Source organism: Diabrotica undecimpunctata, chromosome 8 (genome assembly GCF_040954645.1).
Source record: "Diabrotica undecimpunctata isolate CICGRU chromosome 8, icDiaUnde3, whole genome shotgun sequence".
Classification (NCBI taxonomy): Eukaryota; Metazoa; Arthropoda; class Insecta; order Coleoptera; family Chrysomelidae; genus Diabrotica; species Diabrotica undecimpunctata.
Genome location: NC_092810.1, coordinates 66,618,631 through 66,643,298, shown reverse-complemented (window position 1 = coordinate 66,643,298; position 24,668 = coordinate 66,618,631). Strand labels below are relative to the sequence as shown.

The following is a 24,668-nucleotide window of genomic DNA, read 5'->3' as shown; positions in this document are numbered from 1 at the left end:
TTCGCACACAATCGCGCAATACGAAGCGCCTTTGAACATAGAAGCCATTTTTGGACGAATCACAGGATCACACATTTTCTCCAAAATCGATTTGAAACACAGTTTTTGGTTAATACCTTTGGCAGAAAAGTGTCGAAATTATACCGCTTTTTCTATCGACGGAGTGGTGTACCGATTTAGGGTAGTACCATTTGGACTACAAAGTGCATGCGCTGCTTTGGTTCGCGCATTACACACAATTTTAAATAGGCATGGAGAATTTGTTGTATATTACATAGATGATTTATTAATTTTCTCACCGGATATAACAAGCCATCTACGACATATTCATACTGTTCTCGAAGAACTTGATCAAGCCGGATTAAAATTAAATATTCAAAAGTGTCAGTTTTTCCAAAACGAGGTATTGTATTTAGGATTCAAATTAGACACAAAAGGGATTAGTCTTGCAGAAGATAGAATTGAAGTCATAAACAACTACCCTAGGCCAACCAATTTAAAAACTTTGCGGGGATTTTTAGGAATGGTAAACTATTTCAAAAAGCTGATACCAGACCTCAGTACAAAAGAAATACCGCTAATAGCATTACTTAAGAAAAATGTCAGATGGAAATGGGGAACTGAACAAGAAATCGCTTTCAAAAATTTAAAAGGAGCGTTTTCCACAGCTGTAAGAGTGCACCACCCAAGATATGAGCAACCTTTCATTCTCAGGACCGATGCTTCCATAAAAAAATTTGCAGGGGTGTTATCACAGATACAAGACGATATAGAGGTGCCAATATGTTTTGTTTCCCGTGTAACCAAAACGTATGAGAGAAAATACAGCGTTACTGAATTAGAGTTTGCCAGTGTGTTATTTTGTGTAAACAAATTACGTTTTTACCTACTTGGGGCAAGATTCACCATTGAAACGGACCATGCAGCGTTGGTACACATAATGAAAAATAGGTTGGTAAATAATAGAATTCATAGGGGCATTCTTTTACTCCAAGAATATGATTTTGAATTTAAATATATCAAAGGAACGGACAATATTTTGGCTGATGCGTTGACGAGAGATGAACAATTCCGCAAAGAGGATCACAAAACTCTCCACGTAGGCATGAACATAATGAGAGAAGAAGCAGGCTTATTTTCTTTGGCCAAAATCAGGGAAAATCAGGAAGAATTGAATGAAAGAGAAAAGCAAAGGGCTGAACAAGAAAATAACCTATATTTTAAGAGGGTCGATGGTAAAGAACTCTATGTAATCACGGAGCAAATGGCAAAAGAAGTTTTTTTAAAGTTACATTGTGACAACGGACATATTGGAAGTAGAAAGGTGTGGCTTATGTTCAGGGAGAACTACATTTGTCGACAGGACTATACAATAGCCAAAGAGGTGACTCGAAATTGTGTGACATGCCAAAAGTGTAAAAGTAGGAACTTTAAAAATGAAAACATCACAAAAAACGTCGTAGCTCGGAAGAAACTGGATATTGTTGCTATTGATATGTTGAGCGATTTGATACCAACAACTCAAAGGAATAAACACATATTAGTTATGGTGGATCTTTTCTCAAAATATGTTAAATTGTACGCATGCAGAACCACAAAAGGAATTGAAATACTTAGGAAGATAGACAATTTTATAGAAACGGTGGGAAGACCAGACAATATTTTATTGGACAATGCGACATATTTTAGGAACGAACGTTTCAAAAGGGAATTAAGAGAGAGAGGCATCGATACAAAATTTATAAGCATCCGTCATCCACAGAGCAACCCATCGGAGCGTTTTATACAAGAAGTCACAAAATTTCTACGAATTGCCGCGGAAGAACATCATCGACATTGGGACAGAAAAGTGTTTGAGATCGAGACCTATTTGAATTGTGCTCCAAATACGGTTACCAAAGAGACGCCTTTATATATAATGAAAGGAACAATGCCTACAAGACCGTGGGAAGACACCGCCACCAGACAATACGAAGAAGTGATCGAGTTGGTTCAAAGAAGATTGAGACGAAGTGGAGAGAAATATCTCCAAAGACAAGAGAGAACCCGAAGAAGAAGGCCGATCAAATTCCAGAAAGGAGATAAAGTCTTAGTAAAGGCACTGAGGGTGTCGAATTTACAAAATGGTATTTGTGCTAAATTGATGCCGATATTTGAAGGTCCATATAGGGTCAATACGGAAAATGGGGTAAATAGTTATGAATTAGCGCACATAGAGACAGGAAATATACGGGGTATTTTTAACATTCACGACATCTATCAATATCATGAATAGATTTTAATAACATAGTGAAATAATTTGATCCTGGAAAACTTTTGTCATTTTAAAATTTAACAAAGAGTTTTCGGCAGATCAAATGGCGGGGATTTGTTATGATATGTAAAATCGAGAAAAATATTGGGTTGATTAAAATATTTCAAAGTTCAAAAACATTAAAATATTTCAGATAAGTAGGATAATAAACAACAAACATTTCGAAGAAGGAAAGTTATTAAATTCTTGGATTTCCTGTACTAAACAAAATGTAAGCTATACATAAATCATTTCTTTGGTATACTTGAGTGACCCGCATAAGTTTAAGTGAAAGCCAAAGAATTGAACGGGGTTTTTCAAAAAACATTAATGCAGTGATTAAAGACAATAGAAGGGATTATAGAAAGAGGTTTTTGTTAGTTTTTAAGAATTATAGAAAAATATTATTTGTAAATAAGTTTTAGGAAATTTATAATTATAGGTAAAAATTTGTTTGTTATCGAAATGAAAAAATGGGGGAATTGCGACGAGTTTTGATTGGCGGAGATTGAAAAAGGTGGGATAAGTATGTAGGAAAAAGTTTAGCGAGATTGAGGAGAGAGAAAAGAGATAATCAGTTGATTTTCCAAGTCTGTAAGAGGAACAGGGATTGTTCTCTGGTGGTTCGCAAGAAGTAGCAAGCAGTAGTGTTGAATGTTAGTGAGTTTTTGTGGAGTTAGTGTATCTGACAGAAGCTGAAGCAGAAAAATATTGTAAGTCATATTTTCCTACTTATATTCCAAGAGTCACTGTTCAGGCCAACGAGAGATTCAGTTTATCGTAAAGAGAAGATATTCCAAGAGTCATTTTTCACTCGGGCCAACGAGAGATTCAGTTTATCGAGAGGAGAAAGGCTATCATAATTTGAATGATTGTTGCTTTTGAAGGAGATCATTAAGGACGATATACTTGCAACAATCTGTTGTAAGATTGCTGATTACATAGGGAGCGGTTGAGAGGAGATAATACAGTCTACAAGGAACAAGGATCTGGACCACTCATCATCAGAGAGAGATATTTTTGTTTTCTGCAGTTTTTTTTTCTTTTATTGATAACACAATTTTTACACGTAATTTAGAAAGGATATAAATATTTTGATTAGGAGAGTTAGAATAGTTTGGGATTTTGAGTTTTCAATTAATATTGTTTGTACCATTAATTTTGATTGTTCACGTACGGAGAACAAAATTTTGAGAATCCTTATATGAGATTTGTTTATTGAAAACTTTTGAGTGTGAATTATTTCATTATTTTTATTTCAATATATAGTGTTAGATCATATGTGTTTTTTATTATTCCGGTATTCTCTAGACCTTACCTTTCACATGTAATAGCATAGATATTGAAGCACGAATTTAACCCTGAGATAAAAGAATTAAAAATTGTGATAGAGTCATAATCATATCATTTAAATAATTTTAATTAATCAAAAAAATTAATTAGCTAATTATTGCTTGGCGCACCAAGACTTTAAATATCACAATAATATATATATATATATATATATATATATATATATATATATATATATATATATATATATATATATATATATAAATAAGTTAAAATTATCGGGTATAGTGGTATATAGTAAAAATCTTTCTTTTGTCTAAATTACTCAATATTTCGCTATTTATTTAAAAGCTTCCTCAGGAGTAAACTAAAAACAATTTGAACATTACAAAAAATGGCGTACAAATACATTTTAAAACACTTACAGAATTTAAAAGATTTTGCAAATAAAAACTGACATTGAAGTATTTGAAATATTGAATGTCAAGATTAAATTGTCTTAAGCACGTTCGTTACAGCTATACGATAAAAAATTAAAATGATTTCAAATGTAAAAATAAAAATAACAATAAAAGAAAAGTTAGAAAAATAATATTTATTTGATGAATTATTAAGGTTAGTTGTTATTAAAATGAATGTTGGCTATTTTTAATATTTATAAATTTTGTTCAATATGTTACAATATATGTTACTTAACTGTCCAGTGTCCGTTTTATAATTTAAAGTGTTTTTATTTTTATTAATGTAATACATTTCAAGAAATAATCTACTTTTGTAGTTATCAGACTGTGCCAAAATGTAATGTTCAAATTGTTTTTAGTTTACTCCTGAGGAAGCTTTTAAATAAATAGCGAAATATTGAGTAATTTAGAAAAAAGAAAGATTTTTACTATAGACCACTATACCCGCTAATTTTAACTTATTTATAAATTATTTTTTGGTCGAAATAATCACTTCTAATATATATATATATATATATATATATATATATATATATATATATATATATATATATATATATATATATATATATATATATATATATATATATATATATATATATATATATATATATATACCTATATATATTTGTGTCTGTGTATATACTTCAGCTCAGACAGGCCCTAGAGGCACAAGGCTTCCATGGCTTTCCTCCATTTCTTTCTATCTCGTGCTAGGTTTCTCCAGTTTTGTCCTTCTAATAATCCAAAGTCTTCTTTTACCGATTCCATCCATTTTCTTCGTGGTAGTCATCTTTTCCTTTTTCTACCAGCTTCAGTATTTATTCATGCTTTGGGGACTCTTGCTTCCTGCACTCTATCTACGTGACCGAACCACCTTAGTCTTTAAATTTTCGCAATGTATGAAATTTTTTTTGTCCATATGCAATATTTCATTATTTGTTCTTCTTCTTAAGATATGATCATCTTTTATACCTGCATATATTCTTCTATATAGAAGTATATTTAGCTCCCATCTATCTATCTTCAGTTCTATGGTTTTGTTTACGATTCAGTCTCGCTAGCATAAAGCACCGTTGGTCGGATAACCGTTGCATATATTCTTATTTTTGCTCATCTGGATATTTTATTTAATCTTATTTAGAGTTCCAGCACCTTTACTACATTTCGTCATTCTTTTTTCGATTTCCTTTTCATTGGGTGCTTTATTAGTTTTTTAAACTCTTTGTTATGTCTATTATTTCTCCTTTTGACGGTATTTTATGATTGTTATTTCGATTTATTGGTCCTTTTAGTGGCTCCTATATTTGAAGATATTGTTCTTAATCGGTGTTAAGTACAGTTTTAAAATATGTGACCCATCTGCCCAGTTTTTCGTCTATACCTTCTACTAAATGTAAGTCCTCATCTTTATAATATTTCGGTGGGGTTTTATATTGACTTCGTTCCTTTTTTATTTCTTGATACAATTTCCTGACTTTGTTATTTACAAAGTCTTCTTCAATATTGTTTAATTTTTTTTCCAGGTACAACCTTTTCTTTGTTCCGCATACTTTCTTTGCCTCCCTTCTCTTTTTAGCATATTCTTCCTTATGCCATTGATAAATTAAAGTCGTCCCAGGAGCGCAACTCAACAATATTGGCAATATTATTTTAAAATCGTCTACTTTAAAATGTATAATGTATGTCTGAATTGTCAATATAAATGAGTCAGATAAAATTAAATTATTAGAAGAATTTTTCACCAAGTAACAAAAAAACAAAATTTGTTTAATTTACTAATGTTTATATTTTGAGAACGATTTCCAAAGTGGAAATTGAAACGTCAATAAACGTACTTTAACCTTTAATTGTGGCTTATTCCCATTTAAATAGTAATTACATCGATCCTGGTTCTATTCCACGTCTCAATCGCTCTTTAACAATCATTATTATACCAATCTTTTTGTCTTCTGTGGGAGGATTTTCGTAATGCTAACTCGGCTGTTTATTGAATCGATTTCCTGAGTCGTTCCCACTTACTGTCTATGCTTTGTGCTACTCTCTGTTAACTTTTGTCTTAAAATATCCTACAAATATTTTCATATTATACGATGGTATTTCGTACAACAGTTTTTCGAGTTGTTCATAAAAGTAGTCTTTTAATATCCTTATCTTTATCTTGTGTTGGGGCATGTACATTTATAAATGTTGTTTTTCTCATTCTTAGCTGACATAATCTGCTTGGTATTGGATCAAAGTTCACCACTAGTTGTGCATTATTCTTTTAAACAAAAGTCCCACCTCAAATAGTCTTTAATTGTCTTCACTCTTAAAGAATATGTAGTTCTTAATCTCTGTGCAGGAAATTCCCTTTTGTTTGGTTATTTAGATAGCTGCAATGTATAGCCTCTATACTCATACGATGGTATTTCGTGCAACAGTTTTTCGAGTTGTTCATAAAAGTAGTCTTTAATATCGTCATCCTTATCTTCTGTTGGGGCATGTATATTTATAAATTTTGTTTTTTTTTCCTTATTTTTAGCTGATATAATTTCCTTGTTATTGGCACAAAGTGCACCACTAGTTCTGCAATTTTCTTAACAAAAAACTCTACTCCAAATAGTCTTTAATTATTGTCTCCACTCGTTAAGAATATGTAGTTCTTAATCTCTGTGCAGAAAATTCTCTTTTGTTTGGTTTCTTGAATAGCTGCAATGGATAGCTACTTCAGATTTTTTGGAGAACTGCCTGTTTGAAATGTTCCTCAAACATTCTATTGTCCCATCAAAATCCCATTTCGTGCCTTTTTCGTCATTAGATTTTTCTTGTCGTTGTACTTTTTAGTTATTAGTTTTTTGTCCTTTTTTTTAGCTTTTAGATAGCCGGGTTCTATTTCCACCATTCGTTATTTACGGATAGATTATGGTATCTGACCTTTGCGTCACTTTCTTTTTCCCTTTCCTGTTTTGCTAAATCTCTCAACTCCTTCTGTATTTTGGCTTAGATTGTGTTAGATCACTCTTTATAAAATACTGCGTTCCTCTTAATTTATTTTTATTTTTCATAAGTTGTTTATCCTTGAGAATGATCATTTTCACTACTGCTATTGGTGGCTTTCCGTTCATGACCTTGATTTTTTGAAAGTTATTAATTTTCATTCCATTCTGTTTTCTGATTTGCTTATCCATTTTCTCAATATTGTTTTCCAAAATGTTTAATTTCTGGTCTTTTCTTATTGCTTATACTTCGTGCATTAGGTCCATCATCATTTCTTTTAATTCTTGTTTTCACATCCCTTTTTAATGGGAGATCTAAAAACTTTCTTACTTTTCGTAAAAGGATCCAAACCTTCGTCCTCATTTGTCCTTATTAACTTAGGTAGAACATTAGTTGTTTTGACTTTTTTCGTGTTTGAGCATATATTTGTTTTACGTAACAACCATTGTTGTTACGGCTGTTTTTACTTTGTTGACCAGTGCGCTTTTATCCATTTGTTTCAGTGTTTCTATTAATCTTCGTCTTGTGCTTAGCTCATTTTGGTATTCGTTTTGAATCAGGTCATCTGTGGTTGATATCATTCTTGTTCGATTAGTCTGACCATTAATAATAACGAGAATGATCCTAACCAATAAATTGGCAGGAAAAAAAATACAAAGAAGACAAAAATCAAGGTAATATAAGTACAAGAAGACGTGACAAGACGAATGAATGGACAGAAATAGTAAAAAAGTAATGGGACTATCAAGCTAGCAGTGCTAATGTATAATGATTATTACCTTAGCAGTGAAAGTAAGGGCCTATATTATTGATTAAAATATTTATTTAAAACAAATTATTTTTGATTCATAAATTATTGTACCCTAAATAAAGCAAATCGTCAATCAATTTTCTTTTACGTTAAATAAAATTGGTATTAGTTGTGAGCGCAAGCTTCTTTATATGTCATATAAAATAAATTAAATTATTATTTTGTTTTCTTTTTAAAAAAATTGCGAATAAATTAACCCAATAAATATTGTATTTTTTTCTGAATGCTTTGATTTTTAAATCCAAAGACATCTCCACCATATGTTATCAAATTTATAAGAAACATTCTCGTTTAAAGCTTGTTCACGTCTGTTTGTCTTTCCGACGACCTATAGGATCAAGCGGACACTGATGCGACATGGGAAATTTCATTAGCAGCTAAAATGAAAAAGTAACGAAAATAAAAATATGGTTGCTCACGTTTAGTCATTTTGTCCGTCGATTTATCTGGCTTGGCGTCTACTTTAAATTAGGAAAACGTTTCAAAAGATATCTGCGGAAAGACAGCCAGTAACGAGAGATTACTTTTTTTTAGGTCAAAATAAATCCGAAAATCTCAATTCAGTTAAGTTTAAATTCTTTCTTCCCTAAATTCTCAGCTTTATAAAAACCAACAAAATAACTCTTTTTTAATTAAAACTTGATACAATAAATACATAATGAATAATATTATAATAAAAAAATAAATAAATGTATTAATAAATATGATACTGTTATTATTTTTATTTGACTCTTTTAAGCCTTATGATTAGGTATGTATTTTTTTTAACAGTAAATATTCAACTTCTTTTAAGATGTCGAGTATGCTCTTGCTTAATATGTCTCTTCAGGTGTTTAAAATGCTACTGGCAACAGTTATAAATAATATCGAAAAACTATGTTTTATTCCTCTATATTCTTTAAAACGCTTTTTTCGGATTTATTATCTTGATTTACTTGGGAGGTACCCAGGTACCCACTCAAACGTAATTGAAAGTAAAACTTTTTCTTTTTTGAACGTCTTTATTAAAAGGAAAATATATTTAACTAAAAGATAAACTTATGTTTAGTAACTTAGAAATATTTGATTGTTACAAAAGTAAAAAAAAACTAAATTTTGACAGTTTTAAACCAAAACTGGTTAGTAATAAGTATTTTATACTGTCGATATTGTAATTTCCCCGCGTTTTGCAATAGCTGGCTTCTTAATAAAAGCATTATATCACCTGTCATACATGTTGTAATATCATCTACTGGAGTATACTGAAACATATATTTCTATTTTAAAAAGCCCGGTTTTCTCAAAAACCTTAAAGAACTTTAGATTCTGCGACTATTTTTCTAAAATATGTCCGACGTAATGCTTTATGTTCTCTTTTCCCGAAAATTAAACCAAAATCCAGTCATTAGAGTCATCATTATGAGCACTATGATTTTCCTCAACTAGTTTTCTTTTTCCATTATTGATACTGTGTCTTTCAATGTTACAGCGTTTTCTTTGTTATAGTCTGGCTTAATATCTATTTTAATCTCTGATTCTTGTTTCTTATTTTTTATTTTCGTTTCTTAATATTTTTTTTTTTCATTTTTTTGGGTTCGTTTTGGTTTTCCTTTATATAAGACGACCTAATATGGTAGGTGTACGACCTTGTTGGTAAGGAGGCTTAAGGAAGCTCCCACCCTTCAGCCAAAAGGCTGGGGGGTGGAACTCTGGGCCAAGACACGGTTCAACCCTACTACTAAGCATTAAGTTACCGTGGCGAGGGCATGTAAGATACTAAGGTAACAGTATCACGAATGGTACCCTTGGGGAACAGGGCGAAACTCCATTGCATATAGCCTTACTCCTATTTGCGGGGCTCTGCAGGAGTGGACCACCCATTCCCTCGCTACTCGTGGGAATTAATTATACATGACACAATAAAAAAGAAACCAAGAGAGGAGGGAGTCAGCGACCACTGACTCAGACTCTTCACTAATACAGAGGAAGGAAGAACCAGTAACCACTAAATTAGACTTTTCAGATTCATGCCTTTAACTCTTCTAAGAAGTCTAAATTTGCTAGCTTGAATTCTTGGAGGATGTCACTTGATTACTATACATTTCGCGGTCACTGATGCATATGTATTTGTTAGTTTTGCCACCATGTTATAAATCCAATATAACATATCCGATTTTAAGCCCCAAATTTTTTAATGATTATGACTGGCTACCATTAACGTAGTGACCGCTCTCCTAGTTATTAGTTCTATTGGCTGATTCCAAGTATGTCTCGAGTCTAATATTGCCCCAAAATACTGTACTTCACTCATTTAATTTAAATTTGTATTATATACGCATAGTGGATTCAATGACACCAAATCCCTCTTTCCGTAAATTTTATGATTTTGGAATTCTGGCGTTTTGTTAAGTCCTACAGCCCGACATTTAAATTTCATTCCGTAACTAGAGTCAGATCCTGTTGCCTCATATCCTTGACAGTGCCATTATATTTACCATGGGCTCTGCTGATACTGCAAACGCCAGTAACTTTGCGTATATCACACGGCCCATTAGCGTGTAGTCTATCCATCTACAGTTTTTTTTGTCTATTCCTTTTATACAAATCGTTCTTGTGATTGCTTCATATAAAGTGTTGTCAAATGCTACTTCTATATTGATAAATGCACCCAGCATAAGTTTACTTTTTTTAGAAGATCCTGCTTTATATGTATACTGTCCCTAATGTGCAGGACTTTCAACCAAAACACCATTGCTAATGTGCTTATCGAATATTTTTTTAGAGTCTTTAGTTTTAAACTCGGAAAAGTGCACTCCAAAAAGTTCTTTCAGAGTGTTCACCATTCGGAATATATTCGCCTGACTCGTTATGGAGCCAGGATTTAATTATCTGATGATTCTTGGAGATAACTTTATGGAGATTTGACATTTCTGCAGTCTGTTCTCTATTTGCGCAATCCTTTTTACATGATTCACTTTTTAGCTTCTCAGTTCTGTGTTATCTTTGCTTACAGCTATGCGATAATCGCCCCACTCATCTGATCTTTTGACAAAATTTTCAGTTTTTCATTTGACTTCTTTCTTTGATTTTTAAGATTGTTATACCACCAGAGCCCGTTAAGGGCTCAGGTATATTGTATTAAATAATTTAGTTAGTCACTTTTTATTTGTATCATTCAGGATTTTTAATACTACTACTGGAATTTTATCAGGACCTGACGCTTTACCACTTTTTGAGTTTTTAATTGCCTGTTTCACCTCTGATATTAGAATTTAAATATTTTCATTAGTTGCTAAAATTTTATTTATTTCTTCCCTATTATCTGTAAATAAATCCTTGATGTGTTTCTCCTAAGTTTGTTGTTTTTCTTTGTCTTAACATTGGAGGTCTCCATTGGAGTTTCTTATAACTTGTGGTATCCTCTTCCGTGTATTACCCGTATTTTTTTTCAATTTCTCACGTAGGTTAAATGTATTGGGTTTCATATTAAATTCTTCTATATCTTTGCAATTTTTATCCATCTAGCGTTCTTTAGCTCCCCCTATCTGCGTTTCTACTAGTTTCTTCATTTGATTGTATTTTTCTTTATTTTTATTTCTGTATTTTTGTTTTTCTTAAATGAGCTTTAAAATATCTAGTGTAATTTTTTTGGTTGGTTCTTTTCAACCAAAAAACGTTTCACCAGCGTTAAGTACTGCCGCCTTCATTCCATTCCAGGCACTGCTAATATCTTTTTTTGAAGCTTCTGTGAACGCTGGTACAATTAATTCATTTATTTGTTGTTGACATTTTTCAACCTTCAGCTTTGCCAAATCAAGTCTTAATTTTACTTTTTTCTGTTGTTTTCTTAGTTATATATTTACGTTGGCAAAAAGTAAATTATGGTCGGAGTCTTACATCAGCAATAGGATATGTTTTCATGCTTTTAATCCCTTTTCTAAATCTTTTGTTAATAAGAATGTAATCGAGTTGGTTTCTTATCAGATTATTTTCGTTGTCTCCTGGTGTGCACTCCATGTATAAAGTCTTATTGGTGGTAATTGAAAACAGATGTTTGTGATGACTAGTTCTTTCTCTTGAAAATATTGTACTAATCGATCTCCTCTTTCATTTTTTATTCCTAGACTATAATTCCTCATAATATTTTTTACTTTCCTTGTATTGACGTTGGCGTCAAAGTCATCCATTTTTATGTTGACTTCATGTTTTTGGTGTTTTTCGTTAGATAATGTAAACATAAATAGAATCAATATATGTCATTATTGTTGGTGCTTGATATTGTTATAGGATATAGGATAAAAGTTAGAGAAACACAGTTGTAGTGTTTTTTTAATCATGATAAACAATTGTCGAGTACTGGGCTATTTTACTTCGCTAATGCCAAGAACCTATATTTTAAATCTGCTCATTTCTAGTGATACTGTTGCGAGTTTTTCAGTTTTATATAATGTTGTTACATTCCATGTTGTAATACGATTTCTATTTATTTTGTTTTTTTGCCCCGAGATTCTTCACGCCCTTCTCACATTTAAGAGACCCCAGGCACTTGGAGCCATTTTTGACCGCCTATTAGTAATTTTTCTTGAGATATTCCTAGGAATCTTTAATGAAGTGGTTTCTGCTTGTCTTCTGCATTTTTATGCCGTTGACGAATCATGGTTCATCCGCTTTTATGAGCGCTTTGTCAATATTAGGAAAAAAAGTGCCATTCTACTTACCAGCTCATCTGCCAGAAACCGTTAACCAGTAAGCTCCCTTCCTCGTTAGCCCCGACCCTACTTTCCTTTGAGGTTGGTTACTCAATCTTCGATAGGACTGCTACGGTTACAAGGGTTCAACCGTGTGACCATGATCATACTTCTTGGAGGTAAGGATACGAATTAGGTAGGAGAGTCTAGAGGTGCTAGCTGGAAGCAACACCTTACGATCCGCATCACTACCTCATTTGAACCCCCACCACCTTACTATATAAGAGAGATATTTTAAATTTAAAAAAGTGATATAGTTTAAATCTGGTGGTGTTATAGGACGATTAAGAAAAAGAAAGAAAGCCAAAATAGACATTAGTAAAAGAAAGAGGAAATTGGTATGGCGGTTAACAAAATGCATCTTGAGGAGGTCGATACAATAAATCTAGTTTATCTAAAGCCCCTTCTAAAGATGTGAAAAAAATTATATCATCAGTGATATTAAGCTTGTGAATAATAAATGTTAAATGGTATTGGAAAGTGAAGGTGTTTTTTGAAGATGTTTATTTGCTCAGGAATACAGGGAACAAATTAACCAATTAATATAAGTGTCATCGCAATCGGATTATTGTAGATTGTAACTAAGATTGAAGTCGTGAGATAGAATCTGTTTTTCCATTGTTGAAAGCACTTTTGTCTTTAACTATACGTTTGCTAAAACGGTTTTACCCGTTTGACCGATGTAAGTTATTGGGCAATCGCCACATGTAAGTTTGTAATCACCACTGTGTAAGTTCTTTTTCTTTTGACTTCTTAGCCATAAAAAGCTGAATGCCATAAAAGGGCTTTCACTAATAGAAAAATAGATTCTACGTATGCACTTCACTTTCTTGATAATAATCATTGTTTTAATAACCAATTTTAAACTATTCACATTCAAAATGAAAGCATTAAGATATCTCTATTAGAATCTATGAAATTAACAAATTAAAAAACACAGACATAATTCTGAATGACCAACTTGAGATAAACAGTTCTCCCCTTCTCAATCTATTTCGTAAGAGACTATAGTCTATTTCATAAGTCTAAACGCATGCCAAAAATAGATCACTTGAGAAAGGCAATTAGCCGAAACAGCTGTAGTGATAAGAGTTTAAAATAAATTTTGTGGAAGTTTTGAAAACAATGTTTTCAGTGTTATATTGTTACATAAAATGAATTTCCATCAAGTAACGGTCGAATCCATCAATTACATAATATTTAATTTTAAACTGTCAATAAATATATTTGTAATACATAAACACTACGATAACGTTATTTATAATATTTTGCACGAGAGATTAAAGCCTTATACTGAAATGTTTCTAGGAGAATATCAGGCGGGATTCAGGCGTGGACGTTCAACCATTAACCAGATCTTTACACTACGACAGATCCTCGAAAAAGCGCAAGAGTTTAACATAGATATGTATCATATTTTTGTCGATTTTAAAGCGGCATATGACAGTGTCTTAAGACCAAGTCTTTACAACGCTATGAATGAGTTGGGAATTCCAAAAAAACTCATATGTTTGATAAAAGTGACAATGGCGAAGATGCTATCAGCAGTTAAAATTCAAAACGACTCGTCAACCCCATTTCAAAAACATAGGGGGTTAAGGCAGGGAGATGCGCTGGCGTGTCAACTTTTTAATGTCGCCTTAGAAAAAGTTAGAGAAAAAGAGACGCTAATTTAGATAGCAGGGGAACAATATTTAATAGATCAGTCCAAATTCTAGCATATGCAGACGACGTGGACATTATAACAAGAACTAGGGCGAGAACTGCGGAAATCCTAACCGAGCTAGTAGCAGCAGCAGAACGAATGGGGTTACAGATAAATCAAAATAAAACCAAATTCATGGCGACTAACACAAACACAAGAGCTGGAAATGTTGACACAAATTTAATCATCAATGACCAAAACTTCGAAGCAGTCAAAGAGTTCATATATCTAGGGACATCGGTTAACCCCAATAATAACACATCTGAGGAAATAAAAAGGCGAATAATAATTGCAAACGGGTGTTATCATGGTCTATCAAAGTACTTAGCTAACAAACGTCTGTCTCAAAAAACTCGTATAAGGCTGTATAGAACACTGATAGTCCCCGCTCTCACATATGGATCAGAGGCATGGACGCTAACGAAAACAGATGAATCCGCTCTATCCATTTTTGAAAGAAAGGTGCTACGCAAGATATTCGGAGCGGTCTGTGAGAACGGAGTATGGAGGCGTAGATATAACTTTGAACTGCAGAATATCTACAAGCATACGTTTGGTGGTAAAGATATTACCACTATAATTAAGAGAAACCGCCTGCAGTGGGCAGGACATGTAGCCCGGGCCCCTGAGTCAAACATGATAAAAAAGATTCTAACAGCGCAACCCGTAGGAATGAGAAGACGGGGTAGACCAAAGCTAAGGTGGATGGACGGGGTAACACAATATGCCGAGAAGATCGAAGTCGGCAATTGGAAAATGCAAGCGAGGGACAGAATAGAATGGCGTAGAAAGCTTGAGAAGGTTGAGGCCCTCTAAGGGCTGTAGCACCAAGATGATGATGATGAACGTTATTTATATATAAATAAATATTATAAGGATCATATTTACGATTAATTGCAAATTTTGGATTGTATTACTGCAGGTTTTAATATTTTAAATCTTATAGTGATGATATAATAACCTATAGAGGGCGAAACCAGTTCAGCTGCTTGGAGCGCATTGGCGGATTCAATAAACATTTTGCTTCTGGCTGACTCATGAAAAGACTTATTATCCAAGGAAAGGTAGAAGGCCGAAGATCACCAGGAAGACATCCAAAAAAATTACTATTTTTATTGGGAATAAGCCACAATTTAAGATTACAATACGTTTATTTTTTACTTCGTAAATGGTTCTCAAAACACAAAACATTTTTGTATTTTCTATTTTATATTTTAATGTTTGTCTTTTGAGAAAGTTTTTCGAAATGAAAAACAAAACGTCAAAAGTAAACTTATTTTAAACTTGTAGCTTATTTCCAATAAAAATAGTAATTGCATTAAGATGCCACAAAATAGCTTCAGTGTTACCCCAACAGAATGGATCGACAAAATTACAGCGTTATCAAAAGACCTATGCATGAGTAAAAAGACCAGAGATAGAGATTTTTGGAGACGTACAATACATGACATCACGATGACCACTACACTCCCTCCGGGAAGTCAGGATTGAAGATAGTTTTCGAATTGACAGTTCTATTTTTTTCTATGCTATATATTCTATGAAATTTTATAAAACAATAGTTATCGATATTGAAATTCAATAACTATAAAGTTGCTTTAATCATTGTCATAAAATAAGATATTTCTAGTTTACCTGTTCAACAGCAACAGCTTCGCATCCGTCATCTTCCAGAATCTTTGTAAGATGTGTGACTCCTGAAACACAAAATTTAAATTCAGATTTTTAGTAAACCTACAGCAAAAATACACTGTGTGTTAGTCAAATGGAGTAAATTAGCTAATAAATAAATGAGGGAGTATTCGAAAAAACGGTCGAACACGTCGATTAGTATTTATAGTTGCGCATTTTTTTCATAAAAACTTTTTATACGGGGTGTATCAGATAACAGTTGACCAATACCAACTTGCTTATTATTCATGCTTGCTTTCATACATCAATATTAAAAACAGTATACTTTGCCCATTTTTACTCAATAGCCGAATATGAGATTGAAGTCTGGGGTTGTACCTCTGAATTAGAGCAGATATTCGTACTTCAGAAAAGAGCTATTAGGATAATGTATAAAATGAAATTTAGAGATTCTTGTAGAGGCATCTTTAGACAAAACAATATTCTTACAATTCCTGGTCTGTATATATTTTCGTGTATAATGTATTTACATAGCAAAATTTATGAATTTAATAAATTTCAATTTAACCATGTTTATTCAACAAGATTCGGAGACTTTATGCTTCCACAACATCGTTCTGTTTTGTTGGAAGGTAGCACACATTATGCAGCCATAAGTTATCAAGTCTTTAACAAATTACCAATAGATATACGAATGAATTTACATCAGCCAAACTTTCGGAGGTGTGTACATCAATACATTTGTGAGCTAGAGCAATATTCTAAAAATAACTTTTAAGTATGTTTTATCGTGTTTATTAATTTATATACTTTTAAGATGTATGTCTGTAACTTTGACTTGTCTCATACATGTACTTTGTATAATGTCGCATGTGATCAATAAATTTGACTTGACTTGACTTGACTATTATAAATAGAACACCCTGTATAGTGTATATTATTTATTTTTAGATTCTTCAGATCATTTTAGACATTTTTTTAATACAATATCCTATACCTATCGTTGACTGTTTTAATACTTCTGCTTTTACACTGTCTTAATACTTCTTGCCCATTTAGGTCTTGGTAAGGATTAAGTAAGCAAAAACTATTTAAGCATTTCTTTTTATTGATATGTTTTATTGTTTCATGACAGAAGTAGCTGTCACTGCTATAGTCATTTGAATTTCATTAACCGCAAGCCAGAAAAATGGTCCATTTAACAGAAATGCACAAGATTACAATTATATAGATGATTTTGCCGCACATATCTCAAGCAACAATTAGTAAAATAGAGAAGCAATTCCACGAGCTGTGCCATGTTAGGAAGGTAAAAAAGAAGCTGCTAATGTAATAAGTGAGGATACCAAATTGGCTGTTATGTTTGAGGAACACCCACATACATCTGTTCGAAAAGAAGCATCAGTACTCGATATAAGCTTTTCATCGGTTATTCGAAGATTACAAGAAAACAAAATGCATATCTATAAAATTATACTCACTCAAGAGCTCATGGAAAATGATTTTGACAGGAGAACGTATTTTTGTGAAAAAATGATGGCAATGTTAGACACCAATGTGATCCAATTAGAACATGTTTTATTTTCTGATGCTCAGTGCTCTTTTACTCTTCACAGTAATGCTAATCGGCAAAATTGCTCTAAAAATATGTAGTGCCAATGTTGGCTAACTTGTATCCTGATTGGCTAACTTGTATCCTGATCCAGGAAATCCACAAGTTCTAGCGAATATGATATGGTTTCAACAAGATGGAGCACCACTACCAAATCCATGTCAGGTAGTACCCTAACCAAATATTTCCAAATCCGTGGATAGGGAGGCTAGGATCGATGAAATAACCATTACGATCCCCCTATTTGACCCCATTAGACTTTTTCTTATGGGAATATGTAAAAAGTCTTGTATAAAAAACTAAACCCTTATTAGCGTTATTCGTCTTCGACTTACGAAGACGAGTAACGCTTGCGATTAGATCGATTACATCTGAGATGTTGAGTAACGTTAGAAGAATTTTTATTCACGGTTAGGGTGTTGCCAAGACGTTCGTGCGGAGCATTTTGAACATCTTCTACATTGACATTTTAAATTTGTATTATTTAGAAGTTTTTGAATATGTTGTAGCGACTTGCGACAAATTCGGATAATTTTCTTTTCTAAATGTGAATTTTTGAATTTGACTTAATATTTCCAAAGCAGTCAAAAATAGGTACAGGACATTGTATTAACAAAATGTCTAACATGATCTGAGTAATCTAAAAATTAATTAATATACAGGGTGTTTTACTAAAAATAAGCAAGTTGGTATTGGCCACCGTTATCTGATACACGCCTTATAAAAAGTTTTAATGGAAAAAAAAACGGGTGTGGCAGTCGAGTGGGACTGCCGGTTAAAGTTATACTTCTATACACGCGTTCGCCGTTAAAAATTTATATAGGAGTCAATCTGCACAATCATTACATATGTAATGCTATAGGTAAGAGAGAGCAGAAAGAGAAAAATAATTAGTTATATAGGTATATGGTGCATGGTTTGCTGTATATAAACATTTGACCTGTAAGAGGAATATAGTAAATGAAGGATTGTATCAATATTATAATGAAAATATAAATTTTTATTTTTATATATGTATAAAAGGAGTTAAATGCAAAAAAAATTGTACACATACTCTGCAGTAAAATTCATTGTTTATTTTGTTATTAATATAAAAATTACAACACAATAAATACACTGCAACATAATTCAATATAATAATACAATATAAATTAAAATGTAATATTCATAAGTATTTAAAACTGCCAATATACATAAACTTACTTTACGAAGATAAAAATAAAAAACCAACAACTCGGATTATGTTGTAAATTTTCATTTTATTTTAAAATTTATGTTTTTTGCGTATATTACATATATTTAATAAGATTAACGTGAGGTTTTTAAATATTTCAAAAATAAAAAAGGAAATTCATGATTGGGATTCGAACTCACAACCACCAGCGTATGGACCAAACACGTAAAGGATTTGCCAATTAGACATAACACCAACAGATTTCAAAATTGACAGTTCTCGGTAAAACAGTGATTATTTTGAAATACAAAAGACTAAAATAATTATAAACGTTTAATTTTAAATAATACAAAACATATCACATAAATAATAATATTAATACATATTATATTATATATAATATTATATATATATATATATATATATATATATATATATATATATATATATATATATATATATATATATATATATATATATATATATAATATTAAATATATACAAAAGGAACATTTTTATTCTCGAGAGAGGAAGAGAGAGAAAATATATCTTCTGTCTCTCTCTTACTCATTATCTTACATATGTAATGGTTTCACAGATTCACTCTCATGCAAATTTCCAATACCGACCGTGCGTATAGAAGTATAACTTCAAAAATGCGCAACTATAAATACTAATCGACGTATTCGACCGTTTTTTCGAATAGTCCCTCATTTATTTATTAGCTAATTCCATTTGGCTGACACACAGTGTATAAAGGTTATAAAGAATATTAAAGTGCAATAAGAGTATATGAATTAAATAGCCGAAGGCTGTAAAAAATGAGCTTAAAAAGATTGGAAAAATCCTTATATTTATTATTTAATAAATAAAGACTGTAAATAAATTTCAGGAAGCTTTTATGAAAGACTAAGTAAGAAAATTTCTATTAAAGCTCTCTGGTTTAAATTTTATTTGGATATAACATGAAATTTATAAAGAGGCAGCAAGTTATGTCATAAAATATTTATGGCCGTTAATATAAAAGCTGAAGTCGCTGATACAGAACCTAGAATTAAATTTTAATAATGTAACGATATAAAAAGAGATATTTATCACTAAATTTGCATATTAGGGTTAAAAATACAATGCGGCACTTTAAATGGTTTACTAAGCGAATAATAATGTACCACTAGAGATTCTAATCTAACCTTCCATATCTCATTTTTGCTATATAAATGTATCACAAAATGTTTTTTATTTTTAATTGCTTGTTTAGAATTTCAAGCTTAGAAATAGGTTTATAAATAAACATTTATATTTTGTTTTCTTCAAACATTTTTTTACTATTTCTTTCTTATTTGTGTTAGATGTCGTTATGGTAAGGTACTTCTCACAGCCTTCTTTTAACTGTAAAGTATCCTTATGACGTGATTTATTTGAGAATCGAGAATTTTTGCATGTAATTTGAGACAAATTTGACAGTTAACAGGATCGTATTTGCCAAATATGCATTTGCTATGAACAGAGCTCTGATTTATGGGCAAAAAACATTGGCAGACATCTTAACATATAGGCAACATATAGGTAATATACGAAAATAACGTATTATGTTATTATGTTATTATGTATGTACGATACAAGAGATACTAAGTTATTACAAAAAAAAATTGTAAGTTTTATTGTTACAGATTGACTCCCAGCTTTCAGAGGTGATTTACATATGTGTGTGCCAAAACTCTGAAGATCCAATCAAGTCTGCGTTTTTTATGTCGATATTTAATTAATCATTGTAGGTAGATAATTCTATTTGCCATTTTCGTGTCCATTTCCATTTCCAGGTCAGTCTATTTTTGATTATTTTTATCGTGTATATTTTAATACAGAACGCACGGAACTCAAGCACTGTGTTATACCAATTCTTTATTGACTTAGAAAAAGCATTAATAGTAACAGGGTCAGAACCAATAATATGAAATCCGAGGAGTTTATAGTAACTAAGGGTTCACGTCAAGGAAGAGTTCTAGGCCCAATACTATTTAACATCGTCTTGAATGACATAATTAAGAATAGCAGAACAGAAACACTAAAATTATATGTCGGACATAGAAATCTAAAAGGGTGTGGATCTCAGAATGCGCATACGCAGACGATCGGGTTATATTTGGAATAAATAAGAAACACCTAAGGTTGATTCAGACCATCAGTCACGGGAAGATCAGATCACAGTCAAATCACCGTCAAGTCAACCCATTTACACACTATCCGGGTAGATCACCGTCAGTCCATACTACATAAAAAAAATAGTAGTGCAAGAGAGATAGGACATCGGGGAAGTCTGTTTTTACGATTCCACTCGTACGTAATGGCGGCGGCGCTACAGTCACTCTAGGTGAGGGTATGACATAGCGGGAGACGCATGTGCCGTGAATGAATTGAAATTGAAGTGAAGATAATGAAGAATGAATAATGGTGTTGGTACGCCATTGCAAATTTAATTTTGTTTTGTCTTTGTTGTAATCATCTTGAATTGTTCCACGATCATTAAAATGGAACAAAATAAAAGGGTACTATGATAGTGTAGTAAGACGGAAATATGTAAATTTATACGACTTTGTATATGTGGTGTAAAAATGTAAATGCAATTGTAAATGACAGAGACCAGAAATTTATTAACTTCCTTAAACGTAAACTAGAATGCACTAGGATAGATCGTATGAAATTAATTGCTCATAGAAAATATGAAACTAGGAGAAATTAATTTTGTAAGTACAGGTGATAAATGTAATTAAATTATTTCCAGTATAAAACTGTACAATTTGTATGTTATAGTTCTCTTCAATCTATTTTGAAAAGCTTCTTCATTAATAATATTCTATGCTTTTTATATTGTATACATGTTTTACAAAAAATGTGTCTGCTTTTTTTGTAAATAATTTCTGTTTCTTCTTCTTCTTCTTCTTCGTCTAGCCATTCACGTCCACATCTGAACATAAGCCTCTTCAAGTCTTCCTTTCCATTGTTTTTTATTGTACGCTACTTGTAGCCAATTTTTCCCGGCAGTCATTTTCAGATCATCTGTCCATCTCATAGGAGGTCTGCCTCTGGGTCTTTTCTGTTTACAGTCTCATATTTCCATTTTGTTGTAAACAAATAAATTTGTGTTTTCTATTTACTGGACTCATATGGAATCTTTAAATTTCTTTTGATTGTTTTACGTATAATATCTTCATCATTAAACATTTTCCATCTGCTCCTCTCCACAATTGCTTCCATCTGTATCTACCTTGTGCTGTTAAGTAGAAATGATGTTTATACCCTTGTCGTTCCATTGTAATTTCTTAAAAATGTCTAATAAGTATAAATATATAGTAGTACCTATAAGTATATAAAAGTATAAATAGAACAAGGGTGAACAGTTTGGGAGAAATGGTGTGTCCTTGTCTCACTCCCCATTGTAGTACATAGTTACATATTTTACTTTTATTATACATAGTTACATATTTAACTTTTATTTAAATAGTTACATATTTCACTTTAATTATACATAGTTACATCATCATCATCATTGGTGCTACAGCCCTATAAAAGAGCCTCGACCTTCCCAAGTCTATTACGCCAGTCAGTTCTATCCATTGCCAACTGTTGTCAGTTTGCTGCGCCTATTTGTCTACCATCCTCATCTACACCATCCCTCCATCTGAGTTTTGGTCTACCCCTTTTTCTACTTCCCACAGGTTGTGACATAAGGATTCTTCTAGGAGGGTTGTTCTGCTGTGATCTTGCCAGATGTCCTGCCCATCTTAGTCTTCCTATTTTTATAAAGGATACTACGTCTTTACCACCAAATATATGTTTATATCTGTGATATATCTCGTAGTTGTACCTCCTTCTCCAAACACCATTTTCACAGATGCCACCAAATATTCTTCTCAGGATCCTTCGTTCAAATATAAGCAGGAGATTTTCATCTGCCTTGGAAATGGTCCATGCCTCTGACCCATATGTCAACACTGGTTGTATAAGGGTTTTGTATATGGTTATTTTTGTTTTTTGGCTTAAGTTTCTGCTTCTCATATGTCTACCCAGTCCAAAATAGCATTTGTTTGCTAGGATTATTCTTCGCTTGATTTCTTCCGTCATGACGTTCTCCTTGGTGATCAGGGAGCCTAAGGACATAGTCACATATTTTCCTTTTATTGTACATAGTTACATATTTTACTTTTATTTTACACATATTATTACATATGTTTGTGGATAAAATACATTGGATAAATAATAAAGCTCTAACATATACACACAATGTGCACACACACACACACACACACACTCAGATATGAACACACACATACAAGTAGTAAAGCAGGACTAAAGCACCTCATGCTGCTCTGCACTATTCAGTAAATATATAGATGAAAGTAGCCTCCCATAGCACCTCAGCGTGGTATGGGTGGAGGGGGGTGGAAGAAAGCCTGGGGAGCATTGGGGCTCGAAGGAGTGGTCCCTAATTTACTAGGACCAATCCTTTTCACCTCAATGAATTGTATGCCTGAATGTCCATATGGATATGCAAGTCTCCGCAGATAGGGCTTACTTATTTTGGTTGCTTGCTTGGGTGTAATTCCATATATCATTTTGTAGGTTGCAGTGAATAGATGGTTAAGTTCAGAAAGGAACCTAGTTTCGTGAACACAGATTCCTATACAGGGATACAGGTGAAGACCACCACGATGGCAGTGATGACTTAGATCTATATAATATATTATACCTCTGAGATTCCTTAAAATTTATAAATTACAGAAATAAATAAATTTTTAAGAATATCTGTTTTTATGTTAATATTTTAATGTAATGGAGAACAGATATAGTCATAAAATAATAAATAAAAACTTATCCTGTACCAAAACATATGTCTCTATCTGATATGTTATACATTTATGGTATATAAAATTGCGTAAGTGTATACTACATTTTTGGACAGAGAATATATTTTGGCGTAGAATAAGTTTTTATTTATTATTTTATGATTATATTTATTTTCAATATAAAATTCGGAACATTTAGAATTTCCCGCATAAAATTCAGTATATTCTTTTTGAATTTCCCGCCTTAAATTCAGAACCTACATTTTGAATTTGCCGCTAAATATTTTAGTTCCCGATTCCGAACTTATTTGGCGCTAGAAACTCTCTCCCTACTTTTTCTCCGACACTTACCTTACTAGAGGGGTATAATAATATACTCTGCTTCAGTCTACATTCAGGTCGATCAAGTTGTAAAGCATGTAAAAAAATATCACTTGTAATATAAAACAATTTTTTAAATTGCCATTTTTCATTGCTGATTATTTAATTTAGATACTAAATACAGTGCAACCTCAATAAAACAAAACTGGAAGAAAATTGTCAATTGAAAGAACAAATATTATTGTCTTACGAAAAACTGAACATTTCTGAACCTGTCAAAACATGAATTATTGTGGAATTTAGTGTGAATCATTGATGCAGTATGTTGTATGCTCTCTGTAATACATATATTCTATGCCATGTTTTTATTTTTTGCTGGATAACAGTATACTGGATGTGATAAATCATATTTCTTTACAAACTCACTAAATTAATTTTTCGGCTTCCATGAATAATGAGAGCAACGAAAGAAGTGACGAAAATATGATACAACAACTAAAAACTGGTGGCTGACTGATTATGTCCTATTCATACCAACCCGGCGGTCCGGTCCAGTCAAGATCAAGTCACAGTCTTAATTTCTGGCGGAGCGACTGAACGGACAGTGATATTAACTGTACCGTGACTGTGACTGCACCGTGCCCGTACGTGTGAATTACCCATTGTAAAACCGCTGAAGCAATCTTAACTGTACCATCTCTGACAGTGACTTTTGGTCTGAATCAACCTGTAATCGAAATTTACAAGCATAAAACCCTGCACTATGAAACGAAATTTCAGGATTACTAAGAGAAAACTAAGAAATCCTTTCAGATA

The 24,668-nt window shown here is 32.3% G+C and overlaps 1 protein-coding gene across 1 annotated transcript in view; it reads right to left on the bottom strand.

The window, feature by feature from the left end:
* Positions 1-17,673, bottom strand: part of LOC140448876 (otoferlin-like) — a 576,219-nt gene extending 558,546 nt beyond the window's left edge. The window contains exons 1-2 of the mRNA XM_072542001.1: positions 17,592-17,673; positions 15,905-15,966 (exon numbers count right to left, since the gene is read on the bottom strand). Coding sequence (XP_072398102.1) covers positions 15,905-15,966; positions 17,592-17,673 — 144 coding nt within the window. The remainder of the gene's footprint in view (positions 1-15,904; positions 15,967-17,591) is intronic.
* Between the last annotated feature and the right edge of the window lie 6,995 nt (positions 17,674-24,668).